Source organism: Dendrobates tinctorius, unplaced genomic scaffold (genome assembly GCF_039654945.1).
Source record: "Dendrobates tinctorius isolate UK_male_01 unplaced genomic scaffold, ASM3965494v1 ptg000095l, whole genome shotgun sequence".
Lineage (NCBI taxonomy): Eukaryota > Metazoa > Chordata > Amphibia > Anura > Dendrobatidae > Dendrobates > Dendrobates tinctorius.
In genome coordinates, this window is record NW_027361763.1 from 25,665,001 (window position 1) to 25,691,796 (window position 26,796).

Consider the following 26,796-nt stretch of genomic DNA (forward strand, 5'->3'; position numbering starts at 1 on the left):
TAGAAGTCACATCTCCGACCACAACGCTCTCCAATTGCCATCTCTAGAAATCCATCCGAAACATCAAAATCTCTATCTTCAGTTCTAGACAATGCATGGGCTCCTTTTAAACGTCAGTGGCCAACCAAGAAGTGTTAGTAGGTGAGGGCTTGTCAGAATCCTGCCCAGGGATACCAGGCTTCAGGTGTTGCGAGTCCTGTCCACGTGAACTTCCACGTAATCTTTCTCTGGCTCTTCCAGGCATGATTTCATCACGAAGATTTAGCCTTCGTAATACAGAGACAGAGTTGCAAGACAGAGTACAACAGCGCCTAAGCGTTCACCCTCTGCTTCTCAGACTTTCTATCTGCACAGTGACTGCCTCTAGGCAGAAGATGATGACAGTGTTAGTAGTTGGAGCATTTAACACAGTCATGAAGCTGCCATAACAACTTTAAACCGAATTCTTTTCACCGTCATCCCCCACTGTAAAATGTGGCCTTTTTAAAAAAAAAAAGAAACTGTGTGTATACTGTGTGAGTGCTGTATATAAATGGAGTAACAGACAGGAAAACACTGGAATACCGGCCTAAAATCCCCTAATTTTAATCACACGGACGTATGAGGCGTGTTACAGATATACCACACTGTAAAATATATATATATTTTTTTTATTGGATGGAAAAGAGTGCTGAATATAACGAGAGTGACAGACTGGCAAAAAAAATGGAATTTAGGCCAAAAATGCCTCAAATTTTGAGACACTAATGTATGAGGCGTGTCACAGATATACCCCAATGTAAAATGTGGGATGTTTTTTAAAATAATGCAACATAGTGCTGTATCTAATTCCAGGGACACCCAGGACAAAAAAAGAAAACAGCCGTAAACTGGCCAAACTTTGAGCACACACAGATATGAGCTGGCACGCAGATGCCACTACTAGAAAGGTATTTTTGTTTTTTATGACTTTTTTGTGCTCAATACTGCTGTGTATAATTCCAGTGACACCCAGGACCAAAAAAGAAAACCGGCCTACACTGGCCAATCTTTGAACATGCACGGATATGAGCTGGCACGGAGATACCACTACTACAATTTTTTTTTTGAGGGGGTAAATACTGCTGTATCTAAATCCAGTGACATCCCCGGACAAAAAAAGAAATCAGCCATAAACTGGCCAAAGTTTGAGCACGCACAGATATGAGCTGTCACAGAGATACCACTACAACAATTTTTTAAAAAAATTTTGGGGGTAAATACTGCTGTTTTTAAGTCCAGTGACACCCCGGACCAAAAAAGAAAACAGCCGAAAACTGCCCAAACTTTGAGCACACACAGATATAAGCTGGCACACAGATACCACACCGAAAGATGTGTGGCCTGTATTTTTATAATTTTTGTGATAAATACTGCTGTATATAAGTTCAGTGATGCCCCAGACCAAACACGAAAACAGCCATAAACTGGCCAAACTTTGAGCACACACAGATATGAGCTGGCACTCAGATACCACACCTAAAAATCTGCGGCCTGTTTTTTAGGGTTAAAAATACCAAATTTTTTAGCAGATGAATGGATAAGGCGTGTCACAGATATACCACACTGTAAAATATGTGGCCTGTCAGTATTTCGGGGGGGGGGGGGGGGGGGGATTCAGCAAAATAGTGTTAAGAAATTGTGTAAGACACTGAAAAAATACTACTCAACCGTACCACATAAAAAATAAATATTTCTCTGCAAACCCAAAAGGGATGTTTGAGTCCCCTTTAAAATTGCTGGATTTTCACGCTGTGCTAGGAAAAGGATCTGGCTGTATTGTCCACTGTCAAAAAGCAAATGGAGGGAAAAAAAGGGCTCTGGATTGCTTTGCAATAAAAAAGCTCTTATTAGCCTTGGCCCAAAAATTTTCAAAGCCAATTACACCTGGGGCTAGGTATATGCGTCCAAAATATCCCCCAGGTAGCAGCAGCAGCACCAGAACACAGGACCCTCTTGATATATGCAATGATATGTATATACACACATACAGTGCCTGCAGGTCTTGCACTGATGTGTATAGAGCAACGTACACTACCCTGCATGCCTAACACTGCAACCTATATACTCCAGAATTACTCCTTAGGAGGACTGTTGGTTTAGCTGGATTTGAGTTGTTTAGGATGGTAGACCCCACACTCACTAATAAGTTCCCAATTCTGACCCTATCAAGGCAGCAGCTCTCCCTACACTTTCACAATCCGGAGCTGAATGCGGCAAGCAGGGCAGCGTCCGGTCTCATATACTCCTGGTGATAATGTGTGGCCAGCCAATCACTGGACAACCACAACAAAGATGGCTGGGGCGTTTCATTGCCTGGTAGAGAATCCCTGCAACGTGATTGGTTCTGTAAAGAAAGTCAAAAAAGTTGGGTGGAGACCTGAGTTCCCGCCGAGTAATCCTGGAAATACTTGGTGCTCACCGAGTACACCGAGTGAAGTGATACTCGGATGAGTATCGAGTAGTCGCTCATCACTAGTAGGTTCCTCTCTGCTGCAGCTTTCATCTCACAGGCAGACAGGGCTTCACTCTTGTTGGAATACATCAGAGCTAAAGAGCTGCAAAAAATGTGTTAATAACAAGACAAATGTAATTTCTCCTGTTCTATGTTAGTTACTTGACTCACACTGGTAACTGCAATTGATATAAAACAAGCTCTGGAGGCAGAGTCATCTTCCAGACAACATCCTCCCCAGAGCCTGGAAGAAATCATTCACATAAAGTGATAAAAGATAATTTCTCAACAAGTCATCCGATATGAGACAAGCAGGTAGGACATTTTTCAGCAGTCTATAACCTGTATGTCCATATTAGTGGTTTAAATAAGTCATATGTTTTAACAGATTACCATAATACCTGATAGATATAAGATATTGTTGTCTTTTAAGGTTTTTATGCATAAGAATTTGGGGTTTCCAATATAAAATATAGATGAAGATTTTAAATGATATGTAATGAGATGGTATAAGTTCTCACCTTAGTCACGTGATGTTGAAAACTGAGTGATAACTGGTATTTCGAGTCTTTACCAGTATACATTAAGATCATATCATGCAAAGCTTGTGCCATGACTTCCACGCTGTAGTACACACTAGAAGAAACCCCGGAAGACAGGTAGTAACTCATAGTTGGAAAAGAAAAGTTAACACTAGCGTCAAAATCATCTAATGTATCAAGTAAAAGAAAGTGATCCTCACAACCATCTGCTGATAAAAAGTCTAAAAATGGCAAAACTTCCTTAAAATAAAATATACTAGAAAGATTCTGATAATTTTTCACAAATTCTTCGACTTCGGGAATAGGTGGCAAGAAATATTCTACAGCTAAACTTCCATTAAAATGTGGGCGATGAAGCTCTATAATTATGGAACATGAGGCCCATGAAGGAGGAAGAACAAAGGTTTTGTCATAAAACAAAGGATCACATTTATCTAAAAAAGTAAGCATGTGATCTGAATGTGATCCACACAGCACAATTACATTCACTCCTGAATTGTTTATAATGCTGGAATATTTGTCACAAAATTGAAAAATTTTGGCAATAAGTTTTATGGTGAAGGCAGCACAGATCTCATGTTTTCTCATGTAATTTGTTAGTATTTGCAGCTCATTTTCTCCAGCGTCATCGTCTGATACTAGAATTCCAACCCAGGTCCATTCAAAATGCTTCAACAGTTTGGTTATCACCATATTGTGGATGTGGTTATTCTGCACTGTTCGGAAAACATGTGGATAGAGGCGTCTATCAGTTAATGAGTAGTCTGTCGCTCCAAAGCTGATCTGAAAAGCAGAAAAGCAATATCTAATGGCAATTCTCAATTTTTTTTAATAATTTCCATCTCCATTCAAATGAAGAAAATTCCAGCTCGCAACTCATTGATGTTGACAAAATTGTGCTCGTTATTGTATTTCAACAGGTTATGAAAATATCCAACGTGGCAATGTGATTTGAAGTTATAATTATTTTTCAAACACTAATTTACAGGAAGTAGTGTGCAACTTAAATGTATTATTATTAGAGATGAGCAGATCCTATAAAATTCAAATTCCAAAAATTTGTGGATGGGGCTGTGGATGAGGCTTTATTTGCTGCTCTGTTCTCATATTCATACTTGTGGGCTTAAACTACAGGTCACTGAACCTTTAGTGTCTGTCTCCTATTTTAAATACTGAGCTTGCACAGTTCATATTGTGGTCTTTGAAAAAAAAATTAACTATAGCAAATGGCACAGGTGGTGGCCCATGCACAGCAAAATCTATCTCTTGCCATGACATGCTACTGCACAAGTGCTGCAGGCATCATTTTGTTGGAGGAAAAAAAATTGGATGCAGGAAAATGGAGACAGCGGCGGTGTTTGCGCAGTAGCATCTGGTGGCAGATAGATGTTACTGCTCATGCGCTGCCTGTGGCACCATGTTGTTATAGGAAAAAGAATTGACTTGCACAGTAGCATCTATCACAAATGCCGGAGCCAGATTGCTGCAGCCAAATTTTTTTCCTTCAGTAAATTGGCACCGGTGGCAGCGCTTGAGCAGCTTCCTTATGGGCTTAAAGTGCCTTTAAGCCCATAAGGATGATTTTGAGACTAAAGCACAAAATAAAGTCCTATTCGCAGCCCCACCCACAGCCCCGCCCACCACCTGCCCTGGAGGACTAGAATGTCATTAACTGAACACTTCAAATAAAGATTAAACATCGATCACAAGCAGGATTTCATCAGCCATGGTAACTGTGATCAGCATAACGGCTCCAACCTGACAGTGTCTGTAGTTTACTGAGCACAATCCTGATGACAGGTTTGCTTTAAGATATAGCAGTTTACAGGAGAGAAAGACCTTCCAGTGACTCTTGAGATGGAAAACAACTTTGATGAGTAAACTCTTCTCTGCTGGGAACCACTGATCTGTGATTACCCAGGTTATAATCACAACTGTATAAGCTATCGTAATCTATAAAATGTCAAAGCTTCAGTATATTATGGGGAGACCCACACGGCAAAATGTCACTATCCTGCTCTTTGATACTTCACCAGTGAGAAGAATGGTGCTAAGTAACTGTATTTGTTTGTGGGTAAATGGCAAATCTAATCTCAAAATATTTGAATTTGGGTGAAACTGCGAATTTCCGGAAATTTGACAAATACTTTTGAATATACAAATTGCAATATTGGGTGATTCAGTCAGACATTTCATAATGACAGACACAACATTTCAGCAGGCTGAAGTAAAATTAATTGTGGGGTTAAAGTCTGAGAATAAGTCTTATGCACTGATTATAAGAGCTAAAACTTAACATATGAGAGAAAGAGAGGACCCCGCTGATCATAAGAGCTTACAGTCTACAGGAGAGAAAGAGAGAGAAAGAGAGAGAGGACCCTGCTGACCATAAGAGCTTACACTCTGCAGTAGAGAGAAAGAGAAAGAGAGGACCCTGCTGACCATAAGAACTTACACTCTACAGGAGAGAGAGCACCCCACTGAACATAAGAGCTTACACTTTACAGGGAGATAGAGCGAGGACCCTGCTGACCATAAAAGCTAACATTCTATAGGAGAGAAGCACCCCGCTGACCATAAGAGCTTACACTTTACAAAAGAAACACATGCATACACATATAGTCCATACTCTCCATATTCTGCTAATCCTCGAAGCCCTTGCTCACCTGCAAAAATAACAAACGACAAAAAAAATATACTCACTGTGTCCGACGTCGTCCTATTAATATAATTGTCCCACTACGATCTCCTGTGGAGAGCTGTCACATCAGCTGATGCGATCACTCTCCAGAGGCTCCGCTGATACAATGTTGGAGATAATCCTCCAAATTGTATCACTCCACCACCAACAGGTTACCTGAGTTCACCTGTCACTTTGCGGCACTACAGCGTGAGAATTTTCTCACGCTGTAGTGCCGTAAAGCGAGAGGTTTATCTCCGATGACACACTGCTAGAGGGTTCTCTCTGGTCATTGTGTCATCGAAGGCCAATAGAGAGGCCATATCTGCTGATGTGACAGCTCTATAGGGGAGATCGTCATGGGAAAATGGTTATTAATGTGTTTACGTTGGACAGGGAGTATATTGTTTGTTTCTTTTTATTTTTTTTGCAGGTGATCAATGACTTCGAATGGATTTATGCGTGTTATAAAAATTATGAAAAACTGTCTCGTGTTTTATTTCATTAAAACGCTTTATTGTTATGTGTGTGTCTTTTTTAACCCTTTCTTACTATAATAATGGATAGGTGTTTTATTGACGCCTCTCCATTATTAGCTGGGCGTAATGTCACCTTACTATTGCAAGGTAATATTAACCCCTTATTACCCCATATGCCACCATTACACAGTAGTGGGAAGAGAGGGGCTAAGTGCCAGAATTGGCGCATCGTACAGATGCGCCATTTCTGGGGTGGCTGCGGGCTGGTAATTGTAGCCGGGGGGGGGGGCAATATCCATAGCCCCTTCCTAGGCTATGAATATCAGCCTGCAGCTGTCTGTGTAGCCTTTCTGGCTATAAAATATAAGGGGACACACTTCATTTTTTCTGGGGGGTCCCCCTATTTTGTTTTCCAGTAAAGGCTACGCAGACAGCTGCGGGCTGATATTCATAGCCTGGGAAAATCATTGGGTATTACCCCCTTCCCAGGCTACAAATATTGTCCCCCGGCCATTGACTTTCCCTCTTTGGAACAGAAAATTGCGCAGGAGCCCACACCATTTTTTTTCTGTTTTTTTTTTCAAAATTAAACATATTGCAAGAGTTGAGCGACTTTTGGTTTTTTAGGGTCGAGTCGGGTTTCGTGAAACCCGACTTTTCCAAAAGTCGGGTCGAGCAAGATCGTCCGAATATAGGGAAAAGTCGGGGTCATCCCGAAACACGAAACCCAATGTAAGTCAATGGGGAATAAAAGTCGGCAGTGAGAGGAGGACAGGAAACACACCTACAGTGCCCATTTGAATGCCAAAAGCATCAATTCTTATTACTTAAGCTGGTCAACCTTAATTAACTTCATAATACAAGTTACGCACTGAAAAATGGGGGTTATTTGGCTAAAGTAGTGGGGGGGTAGGGCTGGCTCCAGGTTTTCATGTGCCCTGGGCGAAAGAGCGCCCCTTTAACACATAATACCACAACTCATCATGCTCCGATACGGCAGAGAAATAGCGGTATAGTACAATGAAAAATACTTCACTTTTTACATCTCATGAAGAGGCCCATCTATTTCTCCATACAGAATCATTGGTCCCATATAATGTTTGAAACAGTATATGATGAGCTCCACGTAATGCTACAGTATATGTTGGTCCCCATGGATGAAGCTCCACTGTCTTATGGGCCCAAATAATGCTCCAAACATAATGGGCCCCATTTCTAATGCTCTAGTGTATAATGGGCCCTGTAAATGCTGCTCCAGTGTCTGATGTCCACCTTTGGAATTTTCCAGTGTATGGTGGGCCCCATCTATCATTCTCCAGAGTATAGTGCTCCCCAAAAATTGCTGTCCCAACATTGAAAACAATCAAATAAGTCTCCTCGCTAGGGAATCCCTGTACTAGTCTGGACTCCTCGTCGTCCCCATCTTCCATCTCACTGCACAGTATTTCAACCTTGCAAGTGCTGTGATCATGAGCAAGCAGGGGGGGCCCACTCATTGGCGACGGCACTGGCACAGGGCCCCTGATAGTACGGTGGTGTGTCTGATGGCAGGTGGGCCGAACCTGCACTTTCATCTGCAGCTTCCTCTTTGTCACCGTGTAAGATGGAACTGTATATGGGAAGGGTAACCTGAGTTTCATCAGGGTCAGATTCAGGCCGGGTAGCGTGCGAGGGGAATGTAGTGGTCTGGGTCAATGTACCAGCAGATTCATTGAGCAGTGGCTGGGCATCAGTGCACTTGTGTCGCCCCCCCCACAACAGTGGCATTACCTTCCTCCTAGGGAGTGTGATGTCATGCTTGGGAGCAACGAAGGATCTCTCTAGCAGGTTAACTGATTGGGCGGTGTTATTCCCACGAGTCATGACCCTCCAAACAGCGTTCATGAAGGCAAAGTGTTTGTTTTACGTGGGCAGTATGGTTGCAAAGCTGAACCTTAAAGGAATGTCCAGAAGGGCACCACCAGGAGTGGAGCCTACGGATTAATTCGACTCCACCTGGGAAACCTCAAGCATGCAAGCTACAGAAAAGATGCACAGATTGCAAGCTTAATTCCGTTAACGAACGAGACTCCGTCATGCCCCGCGGTCCGAGTCCGGCTTACTAGAGGGACACGTGAGACTCTGGCACATGAGAGTGGCCAAAAACTGGTGTGTCATGGCCTTACATGTCCGTGGCTGCATGTGCGCTACACTGAAAAGGCCAGCGTTTGTCGCTTACAGGTGAAGATAACCCGCTGAAAAACGTTAGTGATGGGGATCTGTGATTACAATTATTACCCGCGAACGCTGATTTCCCAGTAAGTGCAGGTCAACCGCAGTTCCGGAATTAGGCCTAACTGTCATTCCTGAAAAAATGAAAAACTGACGTGTGCAAACCACAGGTGCTGTACCTTGCTTAACAGCTCGCCAGCCGTTCTCAGGCCCAGTATGGATTACACGTGATTGCACTAAGGTGAGAAAGGGTAGCGTATCCCCGGATAACATGTATGGATAGCGTACACATTCAAAATATATGTCTATACATCAGGAGGCAGGCTCAGACGGTGTTAGGCCCAGTATGGCTTGCAGGTGATTTCACAAAGGTGAGAAAGGGTACCGTATCCCCGGATAACATGTATGGATAGCGTACACATTCAAAATATATGTCTATACATCAGGAGGCAGGCTCAGACGGTGTTAGGCCCAGTATGGCTTGCAGGTGATTGCACAAAGGTGAGAAAGGGTACCGTATCCCCAGATAACATGTATGGATAGCGTACACATTCAAAATATATCTCTATACATCAGGAGGCAGGCTCAGACGGTGTTAGGCCCAGTATGGCTTGCAGGTGATTGTACAAAGGTGAGAAAGGGTACCGTATCCCCGGATAACAAGTAAGGATAGCGTACACATTCAAAATATATGTCTATACATCAGTAGGCAGGCTCAGATGGTGTTAGGCCCAATATGGCTTGCAGGTGATTGCACAAAGGTGAGTAAGGGTACCGTATCCCCGGATAACAAGTAAGGATAGCGTACACATTCAAAATATATGTCTATACATCAGGAGGCAGGCTCAGACGGTGTTAGGCCCAGTATGGCTTGCAGGTGATTGCACAAAGGTGAGTAAGGGTACCGTATCCCCGGATAACATGTATGGATAGCGTACACATTCAAAATATATGTCTATACATCAGGAGGCAGGCTCAGATGGTGTTAGGCCCAGTATGGCTTGCAGGTGATTGCACAAAGGTGAGAAAGGGTACCGTATCCCCGGATAACAAGTAAGGATAGCGTACACATTCAAAATATATGTCTATACATCAGGAGGCAGGCTCAGATGGTGTTAGGCCCAGTATGGCTTGCAGGTGATTGCACAAAGGTGAGAAAGGGTACCGTATCCCCGGATAACATGTATGGATAGCGTACACATTCAAAATATATGTCTATACATCAGGAGGCAGGCTCAGACGGTGTTAGGCCCAGTATGGCTTGCAGGTGATTGCACAAAGGTGAGAAAGGGTACCGTATCCCCGGATAACAAGTAAGGATAGCGTACACATTCAAAATATATGTCTATACATCAGGAGGCAGGCTCAGACGGTGTCAGGCACAGTATGGATTTGACGGCCCAGATTACACAGCGGAGGAGCAGGGAGAGGTAAAGTTTGCAAATGCTGGGGCCCTGCCCAAGCAAGGGGGGCCCACTCGTGGGCGTCGGTACTGGCACTGGGCCCCTCATAGTACAGCGGTGTGTCTGACGGCGGGAGTGCACCACCACCGTCAGAGACACTTGATTGCACTATGAGGGACCCTGTGCCAGTGCCCGCGCCCAAGAGTCGGCCTACCCACCTGTCCAGGGCAACGGCAGTCGCACGGTGTCGTGCGCTAGGTGGTGACCCCGGCCATGGGGGGGGGAGGCAGCACAGTTAGGGAGTTTTAGAAAGTGGCATATGTTGATGTTGGACATTCAGCTGATGCAAAAGGCGAAATAGGTGAAGTCCCAGGAAGAGGTGGACCAAAGCAAGCCATTTTTCTGTCACCCTATGTGTCATCAGGGGAAGTTGGGACAAAATCCTTGGAAACCCATGCATGGTTCATTTTAATGAAGGTTAGATCATCCACATTTTGGGTTGACAGACGGGTCCTTTTTTTTTGTCAGGATTGATCCAGCTGCACTGAAGACTCTTTCCGATAGCACACTTGCAGCTGGGCAAGCGAGCTCCTGTAAGGCATATTGGGCCAATTCAGGCCAGGTGTCCAGTTTAGCGGCCCAATAGTCAAAGGGGAATGACCTGTGTGGGAGAACATCGATATGGGAGGAAAAGTAGTTTGTAACCATAGGTGACAACTGGTGTCTCCTGTCACTTTCCATCTATGCAGTATTACCAGTTGTGTGAGCGGTATTTGAAAAATCAGTCCACAACATTGTCATGAAACCCCTGTCTCCAACGCCACTTCTGCTGTGTGCACCACGAACACCTCTGCCAAGCTGCCCCCGGCCCGTACGGCTCGTGTGAGAACCATCACCGCTGCTGTGTGCTGGGAATGCCTCAAGCAACTGATTTACCAGAGTTGCTTGTTTATTAGCCAATATTAGGTCAAGGTTCTCCTGTGGCATGATGTTTTGTAATTTGCCTTTATAGCGTGGATCCAGGATGCTGGCCAACCAGTAGTCGTCATCGTTCATCATTTTGGCAATGCGGGGGTCCCTTTTTAGGATCTGCAAGGCATAATCTGACATGTGGGCCAATGTTCCCGGTGTCAATGATGCACTGCGAGTGCTGGTTGGAGGAGCACTTTCTGGCAAATCCACATCCCTCCAGTCACGCACAAACCCTGTACCAGACCTTGCCATGCTAACATTTTCACTTGCCCCACGAGATGCATCCTCCTCCCCTAAGTAATTATCCCCATCATCCTCCTCCTCCTCTTCTTCCTCCACCTCGTCCAGGAGAGGTCCCTGAGCAGACAATGGCTGAATGTCATCAAGGATTCCCTCCTCCTCTTCCTCCTCATCAACATTGGCTGCAGACGCCTGCTCCTTAAGGTGCATCAAAGTTTGCATGAGCAGACGCATAAGTGGGATGTTCATGCTTAGGATGGCGTCGTCTGTGCTTACCAGCCGTGTGCATTCCTCAAAACACTGAAGGACTTTACAAAGGTCTTTCAGCTTCGACCACTGCACACCTGTCAACTCCATGTCTGCTCTCAAAGTGCCTGGCCGTGTATCCTCCCACAAATGCATTATGGCCTGCCTCTTCTCGCACAGCCGCTCCACCATGTGCAGGGTGGAGTTCCACCTTGTTGCAATGTCGATAATGAGGCGGTGGTTGGGAAGGTGGAGCAATCGCTGCAGGTTCTGCATACGAACGGAGTGTATAGGCGACCGGCGGATGTGCGCGCACAGTCTTCGCACCTTCTGGAGCAGGGCTGTTAACTCCGGATAATTTTTGAGGAAGCACTGCACCACCAGGTTCAAGGTGTGAGCCAAGCAAGGTATGTGGCTGAGTTTTGAAAGGGCTATGGCTGCCACAAAATTACGGCCGTTATCACTAACTACCTTGCCTGCCTCAAGATGTACACTGCCCAGCCATGACTCAGTTTGTCGCTGAAAGTACTCGGCCAGCACCTCGGCGGTGTGTCTGTCGCCCAAACACATCATCTGCAACACAGCCTGCTGACGCTTTCCACTAGCTGCTCGATAGGGGGACACCTCATGTGCAACAGTGGCAGCTGCAGATGGAGTGCTCGTACGACTGCGCTCTGTGGACGAGCTTTCGCTTCTGGAGGAGGAGGAGGAGGGTGGAACGCCTACAGCCAACTGTTTCCTATACCGTGGGCTAGGCAGCACTGTCCCACCACCGCTGTCCCCTGTGGACCCTACATCCACCACATTAACCCAGTGCGCAGTGATGGACATGTAACGGCCCTGGCCATGCCGACTGGACCATGCATCAGTTGTGAGGTGCAACTTTCCGCTCACTGACTGCTTGAGTGCATGGACAATGCGGTCTTTCACATGATGGTGGAGGGCTGGTATGGCTTTGCGAGAGAAGAAGTGGCGACTGGGTAGGTCATAGCGTGGTACTGCATAGGCCATGAGTTCGCGGAAAGCTGTGCTTTCCACCAACCGAAAGGGCATCATCTCAAACGAGATTAGTTTGGCAATGTGGGCGTTCAAACCAAGTGTACGCGGATGAGAGACTGAGTACTTTCTTGACCTACTCATAGTGTCTGGGAGGGTGAGCTGGACTTGAGAGCTGCATATGGTGGAAGTAGCGGTGGACAGGGCGGACTGAGAGAGGGTTGATGATGGTGATGGAGTTGGTGTTCTTTCTGATGGCCTAGAATTAGTCTTTCGTTGATATAACAGTGGGATTCCCTGACTGCTGTGGCCTTGCAACGACACCTCAACATTTGCTGCTGTGCTAACCGGTGGGCTTACAGTGGGGGAAACAATGTAGCGTTGCTGACTACTTTCGTTGTGATCAGTTGCACATGTGGCACTTGAGGTTTGGTGTTGTGTCCACGCTTTCAAGTGCATGCTGGTTAAATGTCTAAGCATGCAACTGGTATTCAAATTTTTCAGATTTTTCCCTCGGCTTAAGGTCTTTGCGCACTTCTTACAGATAACCTTGGCCTGATCATGAGGATTTTGTTCAAAAAAGTGCCACACTGCACTCTTCCTACTTTGGCAGACATTTTGCGGCCTAGCACGCTGTGATCTTTTGACCCTCTGGACAAGCTGTCCAGCAACTATTTTGATGTTTGGAACCTGTGTTTGGAGTGCTCCGGGCCTGCCAGATAACAGCTGTTGCGATGTCGATGTCTGCTGTGGATGCTCATCTGAGCTATTGGAAGCAGCACCCTCTTCCCCCAATGGATGCCAATCTGGGTCAACAACTGGGTCATCCATCACCTCCTCTTCTATGTCATGTGCACCTTCCTCTGTGTCACCATGTATGGTGGTATAGTGTGCGGGAAGGGGCACCTGAGTCTCATCAGGGTCAGAATCTGGCTCTGTACACTGCGAGGACAATGTAGTGCTCTGAGTGAATGTACCAGCAGAATCATCCATCAGTGGCTGTGCATCAGTGCACTCCATGTCAGATTCATCTTGGCCTGGGTAATTCACCATTTGACTTGATAATCCAGGCATGGTATGTGAAAACAGCTCCATGGAGTAATCAGTAGTATGGCCTGCGTCATCCTTCAATCTTGGTTGGGGTGAGGACACAAGGAAAGGTGTGGTTCATGAACATGAGCCTCCAATGACGACTCAGTGCTTTTACTTTTTACAACTGAAGAAGAGGAGGCGATAGAGCTGGAGGCTGAGTCAGCAATGTAAGACAAAACTTTTTCCTGATGCTCTGGCTTTAAAAGCGGTTTGCCAACTCCTAGAAAACTAAGCGTTCAAGGCCTTATGTAGCCAGACGATGACGCAGGCTCAACACCTCCTGCATTCGGTCCTATTTTGCTCTTGCTACTACCATCAGATCCACCACCAACACCATCATTACCAGCTGCCAACCCCCGCCCAATTCCACGGCCTCTTCCACCAGACTTCCTCATTTTTGGTAGAAATGTAGACAAAATACAACAAACTATATAGTAATGTAAAACAAGGTACAAGGTGTCTATAGGACAGGGGAGATTTTGAATTTCTGCAGACACTTGTGGACACTGGACACTTATGGATTGTGTGAGGCCCACTGAATATCTGAGCGCTCTGTCACAGGCTCGATGGCAGAGCTGTGACCAAAGTGACTAGAGGATAAGGGAGATTTTGAATTTTTGCACACACTTGTGGACACTGGACACTTATGGATTGTGTGAGGCCCACTGAATATCTGAGCGCTCTGTCACAGGCTCGATGGCAGAGCTGTGACCAAAGTGACTAGAGGATAAGGGAGATTTTTAATTTCTGCACACACTTGTGGACACTGGACACTTATGGATTGTGTGAGGCCCACTGAATATCTGAGCGCTCTGTCACAGGCTCGATGGCAGAGCTGTGACCAAAGTGACTAGAGGATAAGGGAGATTTTTAATTTCTGCACACACTTGTGGACACTGGACACTTATGGATTGTGTGAGGCCCACTGAATATCTGAGCGCTCTGTCACAGGCTCGATGGCAGAGCTGTGACCAAAGTGACTAGAGGATAAGGGAGATTTTTAATTTCTGCACACACTTGTGGACACTGGACACTTATGGATTGTGTGAGGCCCACTGAATATCTGAGCGCTATGTCACAGGCAGAAATTGGCTAGTGTATCACAAACTACAAGGTTTATGTAGAATTGGGCAGAATAGGAATCTCCTTAGAGTGCAGGTCTGTAAGAACGGAACATGTCCTCGACTTATTCTCACAGAGTGACACACTGATAGCTTCACTGTGGCTGTGATAACAGCCGTTACACGGTACAGTGTGAGGAGCGTACACCGCTGTATGGTGTAAAAAAATGCACGTTCAGTACCTCAGCAGGACAAAAAAAAAAAATTGGGATTGCTTTTAAAAAAGCAGTTTGCGGAGCAGTGGGTAAACAGCAATGCAGGAATGTCAGGAAGCCTTAGAAGGCAGCCCAACAACCAACACCACTGATACATCACTATATAGCCTCCCCTTGCACTGCACAGTGACTGGTGTGTTGTATAGGCAAAATCGCTAGCAGCAGAAGCAGTTTTTTTTTCTTCTTCTCAGCAGGACAAAAAAAGAAAATTGGGATTGCTTTTAAAAAAGCAGCTTGCGGAGCAGTGGGTAAACAGCAATGCAGGAATGTCAGGAAGCCTTAGAAGGCAGCCCAACAACCAACACCACTGATACACCACTATATAGCCTCCCCTTGCACTGCACACACAGTGACTGGTGTGTTGTACAGGCAAAATCAAAATCGCTAGCAGCAGAAGCAGTTTTTGGTGTCTTCTTCCCTGCCTAACGCTCTCCCTACAGAATCATCATCAGCAGCAGCTCTCTCTATTCTGAGATCATCATGAGTAACATGGCAGTCGGCATGCACGCCCTTTCATACCCCCTGTGACGCCCACCAAAGCAAGACAATCACTTGCATGCCCTTCTGAAAGATGGTGGTGACCCGTGCCTATGTCATCACGTTGCCCACAGTGTCCGTGGATCCTGATTGGCTGAAAAAGAGCGCAAAACAAACTTTTGAAACGCGACTTTGGCGCGTAAGTCGACGACCTCGTGGCCGACCTCATCCTAGGGTCGGGTTTCGTTTCATGAAACCCGACTTTGCCAAAAGTCGGCGACTTTTGAAATTTTTCGACCCGTTTCGCTCAGCTCTACATATTGCTCATTAATAAACATCAGCCTTGCTATTATCTATCTACCTATCTATCTATCTATATCCATAGATATATCAAAAGATAGATATATCTATGAATATATATATAGATATACAGTAGCTATAGATATATCTACGGATATATCTGTGGATAAATATGGATATATCTATAGATAGATATAGATATATCTATCTACTGTATATTTCCCATACCTGTCTATGTATCTATCTATCTATCTATAGATCTGTCTATCTGTCTATCTGTCTGTCTATCTATCTATCTATCTATCTATCTATCTATCTATCTATCTATCTATCTATCTATCTGTCTAGCTGTGTGTCTTTATTTAGCTTACAAAAACGCATGCAATACGCATGGAAAAAATGCCTAAAAATCCGCATCAAAAATATATGTATTTTTACCTGCGTTTTCTGCCAAGAAGTGCAGATTCTGTGCAGAAAATTCTGCAGGCAAATCTGCAACATGTGCACATACCCTCTCACTCCCTTGTTTGCTATAGGCCTTCACTGGTTCCAGGCTTCCATGCTCTGGAACTGATGCACACATTCCAGAGGACATCAAGTGCTTTACAACAGTCAAACGTTTGCTGAAAAGTCCATAGTCAATAGACTGAGGCACGTGGGATAAGACTTAATGGGTTACAGTCTTTCCCTCAGATACCGGACAATTTCAGTCCTAGCAATATTTCCTGACAGAGCATCCCTTTTCCTGCTGTCTGCAGTACCACTACTAAGGTCCCTGTTATGAAAGAGTCACCGTAGGAGGCAAAAACAGAAATACTAGCTAAGTCCAGAAAACCAGAGAAGTTGGCAGCTATCGGATTGCAGACCCCTGAACCTAACAACAACTAGCAGTAGCCATTGTAGCCCCCAACATATAATGACGGTGAAGCAAGATGAAAAAACACTCACACAGATAGAAAGATAGGCTGAGCAAATGATGGGGCCCAAGCTAACTAAATAGGACAGAATAGAAAAGCTGCTGTCTGCAATCCGCCAAAACCCTCTCAAAAACAAGAGCCAACAGACTGATAGGGAAAAAAGCCCTGAAGACGCTAGGCTTCAAAAAGACTATATCAGTACTCAGGTATTATCTGAAGACAGAGCAAAAAGGAATTCAGCTCACCCAGCAGGGAAAGGCAGAAATCCAGAAAAAACAAGGCAAAACAAAACAAAAACACAAATGCAAAAAGTAGAGCAGAAAACTTAGCTTTTGAGGAGCAGGAATCAGACTGGTCTCCAAGAATCCCTCAGAGTAATCACCCGCAAGGCAGAAGGGCGTCGGCTGCCTTATACCCAGTCAGCAATCCCAGTCACCCAGTCATCATCATTCTACTCAGGTGCTTTGTAATCAGCCTCACTACCTTCCTTCACCAGAAGAGGGAGTTCATCAGACCTCAATGGTGAAGGGGAAAATGAACTCGCAACAGTACCTGCCCCTAGAGGAGGGGTCACCGAACCCTCATCCACGCCACCAGGGTGATCAGGGTGAGCCCGATGAAAGGCACGCACCAATCTTTTGGCATGAATATCAGAGGCAGAGACCCAGGAATTATCCTCCTGAACATAACCCTTCCACTTAACCAAACACTGGAGTCTCCGTCTAGCCAGACGGGAATCCAGTATCTTCTCTACCTCATATTCCATGTTACCTTCAACTAATACAGAGTCCGGAGGTGCCACCCCAGGAACAAATGGTTCAACAAACCTCTTCAACAAGGACTGACTCTTCAACAATGTGACAGGAAGAGCCAAACGAAAAAAGAGACCGGATTAATAATCTCCAAAATCTTGTAAGGTCCAATAAATCTAGGCTTAAACTTAGGAGAAGCCACCTTCATAGCGATATTTTTTGATGATAACCAAACCATATCACCAACCTTAAACTGGGGACTAATGGTTCTATGTGGGTTGGAAAACCGCTGGGCCTTTTCCTGGGAGAGAGATAACTTATGCACCACTTGGTCCCAGATCTGGTGCATTCTCTCCACCACAGTGTCAACACCTGGGCAGGCAGAAGGCTCCACCTGCCCTGAAGAAAATCGAGGATGAAACCCAAAGTTACAAAAAAAAGGTGACATCAAAGTGGCAGAACTAGCTCTATTATTTAAAGCAAATTCGGCCAAGGGCAAAAATGAAACCCAATCATCCTGATCAGCGGAAATAAAATATCTCAAATACGACTCCAAGGTCTGGTTTGTTCTCTCCGTCTGCCCATTGGTCTGAGGGTGAAAAGCAGAGGAGAAGGACAACTGAATTCCCAGCTTGGAACAGAAAGTCCTCCAAAATCTAGACACAAATTGAACTCCTCTGTCAGATACAATGTTCTCAGGAATCCCGTGCAAGCAAACCACCTGTTGCAAAAAGAGGAAGATGGCAACTTAGGGAGTGGTACAAGATGAACCATCTTAGAGAACCTATCACAAATCACCCAAATAACAGTCATTCTCTGAGAGACAGGCATATCAGAAATAAAATCCATTGAAATATGGGTCCATGGCCTCCTGGGGACCGGCAAAGGCATCAACAACCCACTAGAGCAAGAACAAGGTTTAGACCGGGAGCAAGTCCCACAGGACTGCACAAAATTCCTGACATCACGAGACAAGGCGGGCCACCAAAAAGACCGACTCACCAGATCTCTAGTACCAAAAATACCTGGATGACCAGCCAATGCAGAGCAATGAACTTCAGACATCACTCTCTTCTTCCACTGGTCAGGAACATACAACTTTCCACTGGGACAATGCTCAGGTTTGTCCTCCTGGAACTCTTCCAGAGCATGTCTCAAATCGGGCGAGATGGCAGAAAGAACTACCCCTTCGCCTAAGATGGTAGCAGGCTTGGTCACCACAGGAGAATCAGCAAGGAAGCTCCTAGAGAGGGTGTCTGCCTTGACATTCTTAGTGCCAGGAAGAAAAGAGACCACAAAATCAAAACGTGTAAAAAACAAGGCCCACCTAGCCTGTCTAGGGTTCAAGCATTTGGCTGACTCCAGGTAAATCAAATTGTTGTGGTCAGTGAGGACCACTACTTGATGTTTAGCTCCCTCCAACCAATGTCTCCACTCCTCAAATGCCCATTTCATGGCTAACAGTTCCCGATTCCCCACATCACAGTTACGTTCAGATGGAGAGAACTTTCGGAAAAAGAAAGCACAGGGATTCATTTTAGATGTTACAGGATCCTTTTGGGACAAAACAGCTCCTGCACCAATCTCAGAAGCGTCCACCTCTACCTGGAACGGGAGTGAGACATCAGGTTGCCGCAAAACCGGGGCAGAAGTGAATCTTCGCTTCAGCTCCTGAAAGGAAGAAACAGCCTCCGGAGACCGATTCAACACATCAGCACCCTTTTTAGTCAGATCAGTCAATGGCTTGGCAATACTAGAAAATTTTGCTATAAATTTCCAATAAAAATTAGCAAAACCCAAAAACTTCTGGAGGGCCTTCAAAGAAGTGGGCTGAACCCAATCATAAATGGCCTGTACCTTGGCCGGGTCCATTTCAATAGTTGACGGAGACAAAATAAATCCCAAAAATGAAATCCTCTGTACCCCAAAAAGGCATTTCGATCCTTTGACATACAGGGAATACTCCCTCAAGATCCGGAACACAGTCCGAACATGTTCCACATGAGAATCCAAATCCTTGGAGAAGATCAAAATATCATCCAGATAGATAATCAAAAATTTATCCACAAAGTCTCAGAAAATGTCGTTCATGAAGCACTGGAAGACAGAAGGGGCATTAGTGAGCCCAAAAGGCATCATCAGGTACTCAAAATGTCCCTCCGGAGTATTAAACGCTGTCTTCCATTCATCCCCATGCTTAATGCGGATAAGATTATACGCCCCCCTGAGGTCAAGCTTGGTAAACCAGCAAGCACCTTTAACTCTGGAGAATAGATCCGAAATCAGGGGTAACGGATACTGATATTTAATAGTAATTTTGTTGAGGGCACAATAATCAATACAATGCCTTAATGAACCATCCTTTTTGGCCACGAAAAAAACCCGGCACCTAAGGGTGAAGAGGATGGTCTAATATGACCCCTCTCCAACGCCTCCTTAATATAGGATCGCAAAGCCTCGTGCTCGGGTACAGATAAATTGAAGAGCCGACCCTTGGGAAATTTACACCACAGGCTCAGTTCAATGGCACAGTCATAACTCCTATGAGGAGGCAAAGACGCAGACTCATTCTCACTAAATACATCATAAAAGTCCGCCAAATAGTCAGGAACATCATGCGACTGAGGAGAGGTGGAAAAAACCGGAGCCTCACTAAGGGCACACCGACATCCCCAACTCACCACAGACACAGATTTCCAATCCAAAACTGGATTATGAATTTGCAACCAGGGAAACCCCAGAACAATGGTATCATGCAAATTATGCAACACCAAAAATCTGCAATTTTCTTGATGGTCTGGGGCGACCCGCATTACCACCTGGGTCCAAAACTGAGGTTTATTTTTCGCCAAAGGAGTAGCATCAATCCCCCTCAAAGGTATAGGCGTCCGCAGAGGTGTCATCGGAAATCCACAACGTTTAGCAAAATCCAAGTCCATTAGATTCAGGGCTGCTCCAGAATCCACAAAAGCCTTGGCGGAAAATGTGGACAGGGAGCAGATCAGAGTAATTGCCAGAAGAAACTTAGGTTGAACACCACCAACAGAAAACGTGTGTGCAAAACGTTTCTCTGGTTTAGGACAGACAGAAATAATATACGAGGCATCTCCACAAAAAAAACACAGCTTATTATGCCTTCTGAACTCCTGACGTTGCTCCCTGGACAAAACTCTATCACATTGCATAGGTTCAGACACTTGTTCAACAGGTGGCAACACCTCTCGTGCAGTCCTGCGTTCACGTAAACGCCGATCAACCTGAATGTCTAATGACATAGAATTGTCAAGACCAGAGGGAACAGGAATTCCCACCATAGTATCTTTTACGGCTTCTGACAAACCCTTCCGAAAGAGAGCTGCCAAGGCATTATCATTATCATTCCAGGTAGTAAGGACAGCCCACTTTCGGAATTTTTGACAGTACAATTCTGCAGAATCTCGACCCTGGCTCAATGCCAACAGGGTCTTTTCAGCCTAAGTTTCGTCGGCACATTAGTTTCATCATACAACAACCCCAAGGCTTGAAAAAATGCGTTCACATTATTCATAATAGGATCATCTGGTTTCAAAGAAAACGCCCAATCCTGGGGATCGCCACGCAGCAAAGAGATGACAATTTTAACCTGCTGCACGGAGCTCCCTGACGTGTTAGGCTTCAAGGCAAAAAATAATTTACAATAATTTTTGAAATTCAAAAATTTAGACCGATCCCCAAAAAACACATCAGGAGTAGGGATCTTTGGTTCAGCAGCATGTGAATGAGCAAGGTAGGCGGAAATTCCCCACACTTCCGCAGCGAGCTGCTCCACATGATCAGACAATTGCTTTATCTCCATTGAGAGGAAAAAAAATTCCCCCTACGGCCTCAGAGATATAGAGGTAAAAATATACACTTTTTTTTTTTTTACAATTCTTTCCTGCTATTGAGTACCCTAGGAACTGCGGTATGGCGGGTGATTCTGTTATGAAAGAGTCACCATAGGAGGCAAAAACAGAAATACTAGCTAAGTCTAGAAAACCAGAGAAGTTGGCAGCTATCGGATTGCAGACCCCTGAACCTAACAACAACTAGCAGTAGCCGTGGGGGGTTCCTACGGTTCCCTAGACCCCTCGATCACAGACGGAGAACTACATAGCCTAAAGACAGAAAGGGAAATCTAAACTGCCCCAGAGCAGACCCCAAAGCAATAGGCAGCCCCCAACATATAATGACGGTGAAGCAAGATGAAAAAACACTCACAAAGATGGAAAGATGGGCTGAGCAAATGATGGGGCCCAAGCTAACTAAATAGAACAGAATAGAAAAGCTGCTGTCTGCAATCCGCCAAAACCCTCTCAAAAACAAGAGCCAACAGACTGATAGGGAAAAAAGCCCTGAAGACGCTAGGCTTCAAAAAGACTATATCAGTACTCAGGTATTTTCTGAAGACAGAGCAAAAAGGAATTCAGCTTACCCAGCAGGGGAAGGCAGAAATCCAGAAAAAAACAAGGCAAAACAAAACCAAAACACAAATGCAAAAAGTAGAGCAGAAAACTTAGCTTTTGAGGAGCAGGAATCAGACTGGTCTCCAAGAATCCCTCAGAGTAATCACCCGCAAGGCAGAAGGGCATCGGCTGCCTTATATCCAGTCAGCACTCCCAGTCACCCAGTCATCATCATTCTACTCAGGTGCTTTGTAATCAGCCTCACTACCTTCATTCACCAGAAGAGGGAGTTCATCAGACCTCAATGGTGAAGGGGAAAATGAACTCACAATAGGTCCCTCTCTACCGATGTCAGTGCACCCAGATTTCAACGTCCTCTTCCTTTGAGCATCCATGTCCATTTCCTCCTCCAGGCGCGATGTGCTCGATGGCTCCAGCACCAATCTCGAGTTCTGGGCTCAACAATTGGATCCACATTGAGCGCCGTATGGTAATACACTGCCTCGAGTCATAGGCTCATGTTGGCTCTTGCAGCCTACTGCACTTGAAGAGCTTGTGTAGAAATTCAAGAACTTTACAATCATGATTAAATTCCACAGGAGTTGGCAATCAATAAAGATCACTTCAAGAGCAAGGCATATAATAGCCTTATGGTCACAAAAGGAACCCAATGTTCCTTCTAAGCAACTAAAGGTCTTTCTTGCATTACTTAAAGTTAAAAGTTATTGTTCATAAATCCATCATCAGGACAACAATAAACAACAAAGACAGTATTGCAAGTATTGCTTTCTCAAAGAACATTGTTACCCATCTGCAATTTGCTAAAGATCACCTGGACAAGCTAGAAGACTTTAGGAACAATGTGATCTTGACAAATGCGATCACAATTGTGCTTTTTGATTTCTATGAGAAAATTATGATCGGAGAAAGAAAAACACGGCATTACAACATAAAAACCTCATACAATCTATGAAACATGATTGCGGTAGTATCATGGTTTGGGCATGTTTTGCTGAGTCTGGTTCAAGACAGCTGCCATAAGAGAAGAGCAGCTCCACCATGATTTCAATTCAGCAAATTGTGCCGATTTTAACAGGAAATGCAATGTCCTGAACCACAAGATGTAGAGTAAAAAAAGACAGCACGAAAAAGCAAATACTAACCTCATCCTGGGCATCTTCACACTAGGCTTGCACTTTTGGCAGTGACTAGACACAAGATATCCCTGTGCAAGTTGTGATGTTGCAATGTCACCACAATCTAGTCATGGCCAGAAGTTCCAACCAGAAGTGCACATTTTAAGGTTGCTTTGCATATCATGACACCATAACATGCACTATGACATTATGATGAGTGCTTGAGACTGTGACTTCAAGGCTTGACTAGGACTGGGAAATTCCTCATGTGTGTGGACACACTTGGTCTAGTCATGGCCAGAATTCCCTGACAAGCATGAAGAGGCCAGGGCTTATAGGCAGCAAGAAAATGCACCAAGGACTGCACTGGGGAAAGTAAACGCATTTTGCTGAATTTTTATGGAGTGAATTAGAAAAAAAAAATCTACATTCTGGAGTATACTGATTATTTAAAAAAATTCTGTAGAATTTAATTCCACTCAAGTATATTCGCCCAACTCTACTTGTCATCACTGAAGGAACAAAGAATTCTGACTTTTTTCAGCAAATTCTTATGAAAAATGTCAGGATATCTGTGTATGAGAAGATTCTCCAGAGAAAGTGGGTCGTCCAGCAAGACAACCAAAAATCACCCAAGTTCTTTTAGAAAAGAAAATCCATAGAAGAAGGTAAAGCGTGACCTTTGTTTCAATTTTTATTCAATAAATCAATAATACACAAGAAAAAAAGCAGCTAGGTATTAGATCTCATCAGAGAATTCTGCCTTTTTCTCGGTCAGGACCGAGCATTCAATTTCATTCAATTTGTAAATTCTCGAATTCTATGGTAAAATCTGTATTTAGTGAGGACTTCTACATTACTGACATCAGCGATGGAAGTTGTTACTGATAAGGTTCTATGCAAAATGAGGAAGTGATGGGGAGGAAGAGGGAAGAGCAAGAGGCGGAGCTCATCCGCTTCTGGTCCACATAGAATCTTATCAGTAGTAACTGTCATCTCCTAAATCAGCAAAGAAAAAAAATATGCCTTCACCAATTCCAGATTTTACCTGAGAATACCTGAGAATTGAGAATGAGAGAACAGTCCTGGTGGATATAGAAGCCAATTTCTCCGATAAGAAATATTCCCAAGTTACTGATTGTCATGTGCACTATTAATTTATTAAATAAAAACTAAAACACCAGTTATACTTTAGAGTTTTTCAAAGGCCTAAGTAAGAGTCCAAAACGTAATCCGAAATGATGAGGAAGGACCTGGAGCAAGCAATGGATGAAAGAAGAATCAGGACACTGTCGAATACAGTTATTGCTGAACAAAGGGATCGTACCAGATACTGGAAGCAAAGGTTTCTTAATGAGAGTATTACTTACAAAAGTAACATTAGATAATTAATTTTTCTTTTAAAAAAAAAAGACTCGGTCTAATATTTTTTTAATTGTGTGTTTTATTTAGTTCTCTTTGTCTACTTTTAGGACTAATCTGAAAGTCATCTGATGCAGTTTTAACCCAAATTTATGCTGCAATATAGAAAATTCTGAAGCTGTTTTCAATCTTTTAACCCCTTTCTGATCTTTGATGTACTATTCCATCGATATGCCCTGGGCTTTAAAGACCATGGACGGAATAGTACATCATACGCGATCAGCTGCGCTCACAGCTGATCTCTCCCATGGTAATCCGATGTCGTCATGATGACATCCGGGTTAGCAGTGCAGAGAGACTTCTTGTCATGCGCAGTGCATGTCAGGAAGTATCTGAGGTCAGTGTGCAGAAAGTGCAGCGCTGACAACTTCTATAGCATGCAGATCAGCCTGCACAAAATGAGTGTCCCACAGTGGGACACAGTGTAAAAGTTAAAATGAAAGAAAACATTTTTTTAAATAATTGTAAAAATAATACAAAATAATAATAATAAAAGTATTTATTAAATCAATAAATAAATATTTAAATAAAAAAACAATCTAAACAATAAAGGTGCACATATTTAGTATTGCCGCATCTGTAACAACTCGACCTATAAAACTGTCCCGTTAGTTAACCCCTTCAGTGAACACCATTAAAAAAAATAAAAAAACAAGGCAAAGAACAATGCTTTATCATCATACCACCAAACAAAAAGTGGAATAACAGGCGATCAAAAAGACGGATATAAATAAACATGGCACTGCTGAAAATGTCATCTTGTCCCACAAAAAGCAAGCTGGCATATAGCTTCATCACCAGAAAATTAAAAAAAAAGTTATAGCTCTCAGAATAAAGCGATGCAAAAATTATTTTTTCTATTTCTATTTTTGAATTTTTTATGAAAGTGACAAAACATAAAAAAAGATATAAATGAGGTATCGCTGTCATCATACTGACCCGAAGAATAAAACCACTTTATCACTTTTACCACATGCGGAACTGTATAAACGCACCCCCAAAAGAAATTCATGAATTGCTGGTTTTTGATCATTCTGCATCCCAAAAATCAGAATAAGAAGCGATCAAAAAATGAAATTGGTACCAATAAAAAAGTCAAACAATACCTCACTTGACACTGTAGTACAAACAATGGAACAATTGTAACTCACAAAATGTGGTGATGCAAAAACTACTTTTTGCAATAAAACTGTCTTTTAGTGTGTGAGAGCTGCCAAACATGAAAACCAGCTATAAAAACCCGCTAAAAATAGTAATTCAAAATTAGTGTTAGGGAAATGCTAGGATTAGTGGTGTGTTAGGGTTATGGCTGGTATTAGGGTTAGGGGTGGGTTGGGGTTAGGGTTGGAGTTAGAATAGGGGGTTTTCCACTGTTTAGGCACATCAAGGGCTCTCCAAATGCGATATGGCATCTGATCTCAATTCCAGGCAATTCTGCATTGAAAAAAATCAAACAATGCTCCTTCCGAGCTCTGCCTTGCGCCCAAACAGTGGTTTAGCCCCACATATGGGGTATCAGCATACTCAAGACAAATTGCACAACAACTTTTGTGGGCCAATTTCTCCTGTTATCCTTGGAAAAATAAAAATTTGGGGGTGAAAAGATCATTTTTGTGAAAAATAAGATTTTTTTATTTTTACGACTCAACATTATAAACTTCTGTAAAGCACTTGGGGGTTCAAAGTGCTCACCACACATCTAGATAAGTTCCTTAGGGGGTTTACTTTCCAAAATGGTGTCACTTGTGGGGGGTTTCCACTGTTTAGGCACATCAGGGGCTCTCCAAACGCGACATGGCATCCGATCTCAATTCCAGCCAATTTTGCTTTGAAAAGTCAAACGGCGCTCCTTCCCTTCTGAGCTCTGCCATATCCCCAAACAGTGGTTCACCTCTATACTCAGGAAAAATTGTACAACCTTTGGGGTCCAATTTCTCCTGTTACCCTTGGTAAAATAAAACAAATTGGATCTTAAGTAATTTTTTTGTGAAAAAAATTACATGTTCATTTTTTTAAAATATTCCAAAAATTCCTACGAAGCACCTGAAGGGTTAATAAAGTTCTTGAATGTGGTCTTGAGAACTTTCACGGGTGCAGTTTTTAGAATGGTATCACTTTTAGGTATTTTCTATCATATAGACCCCTCAAAGTGACTTCAAATGTGAGGTGGTCCCTAAAAAAATGGTGTTGTAAAAATGAGAAATCGCTGGTCAACTTTTAACCCTTATAATATCCTAACAAAAAAAAAATTGTTCCAAAATTGTGCTGATGTAAAGTAGACATGTGGGAAATTGTATTTGTTAACTATTTTATCTGACATATTTCTCTGTTTTAAGGGCATGAAAATTCAAAGTTGGAAAATTGCGAACTTTTCACCAAATTTCAATTTTTTCACAAATAAATGCAAGCTATATCAAAGAAATTTTACCACTATCATGAAGTGCAATATGTCATGAGAAAACACTGTCAGAATCACAGGGATCCATGGAAGCTTTCCAGAGTTATGACCTCATAAAGGGACAGTGGTCAGAACTGTAAAAATTGGCCCGATCATTAACATGCAAACCACCCTTGGGGGTAAAGGGGTTAAACACCCTTGTGTATTGCACCCCACACTTTAACAGCATGCATTTCTTTTCCCCTTTATTTTCTCACTATTGTTCAGTGTTTGATCAGTGTTTTACATCATTTCAGGAGA

At 43.6% G+C, this 26,796-nt stretch overlaps 1 protein-coding gene across 1 annotated transcript in view; it reads right to left on the reverse strand.

Annotated features, from left to right (window-relative positions):
• Positions 1-26,796, reverse strand: part of LOC141098860 (vomeronasal type-2 receptor 26-like) — a 185,798-nt gene that overhangs the window by 155,868 nt on the left and 3,134 nt on the right. Inside the window, exons 3-5 of the mRNA XM_073586818.1 lie at positions 3,048-3,798; positions 2,645-2,717; positions 2,441-2,576 (exon numbers count right to left, since the gene is read on the reverse strand). Of these exons, the coding sequence (XP_073442919.1) occupies positions 2,441-2,576; positions 2,645-2,717; positions 3,048-3,798 (960 nt within the window). The remainder of the gene's footprint in view (positions 1-2,440; positions 2,577-2,644; positions 2,718-3,047; positions 3,799-26,796) is intronic.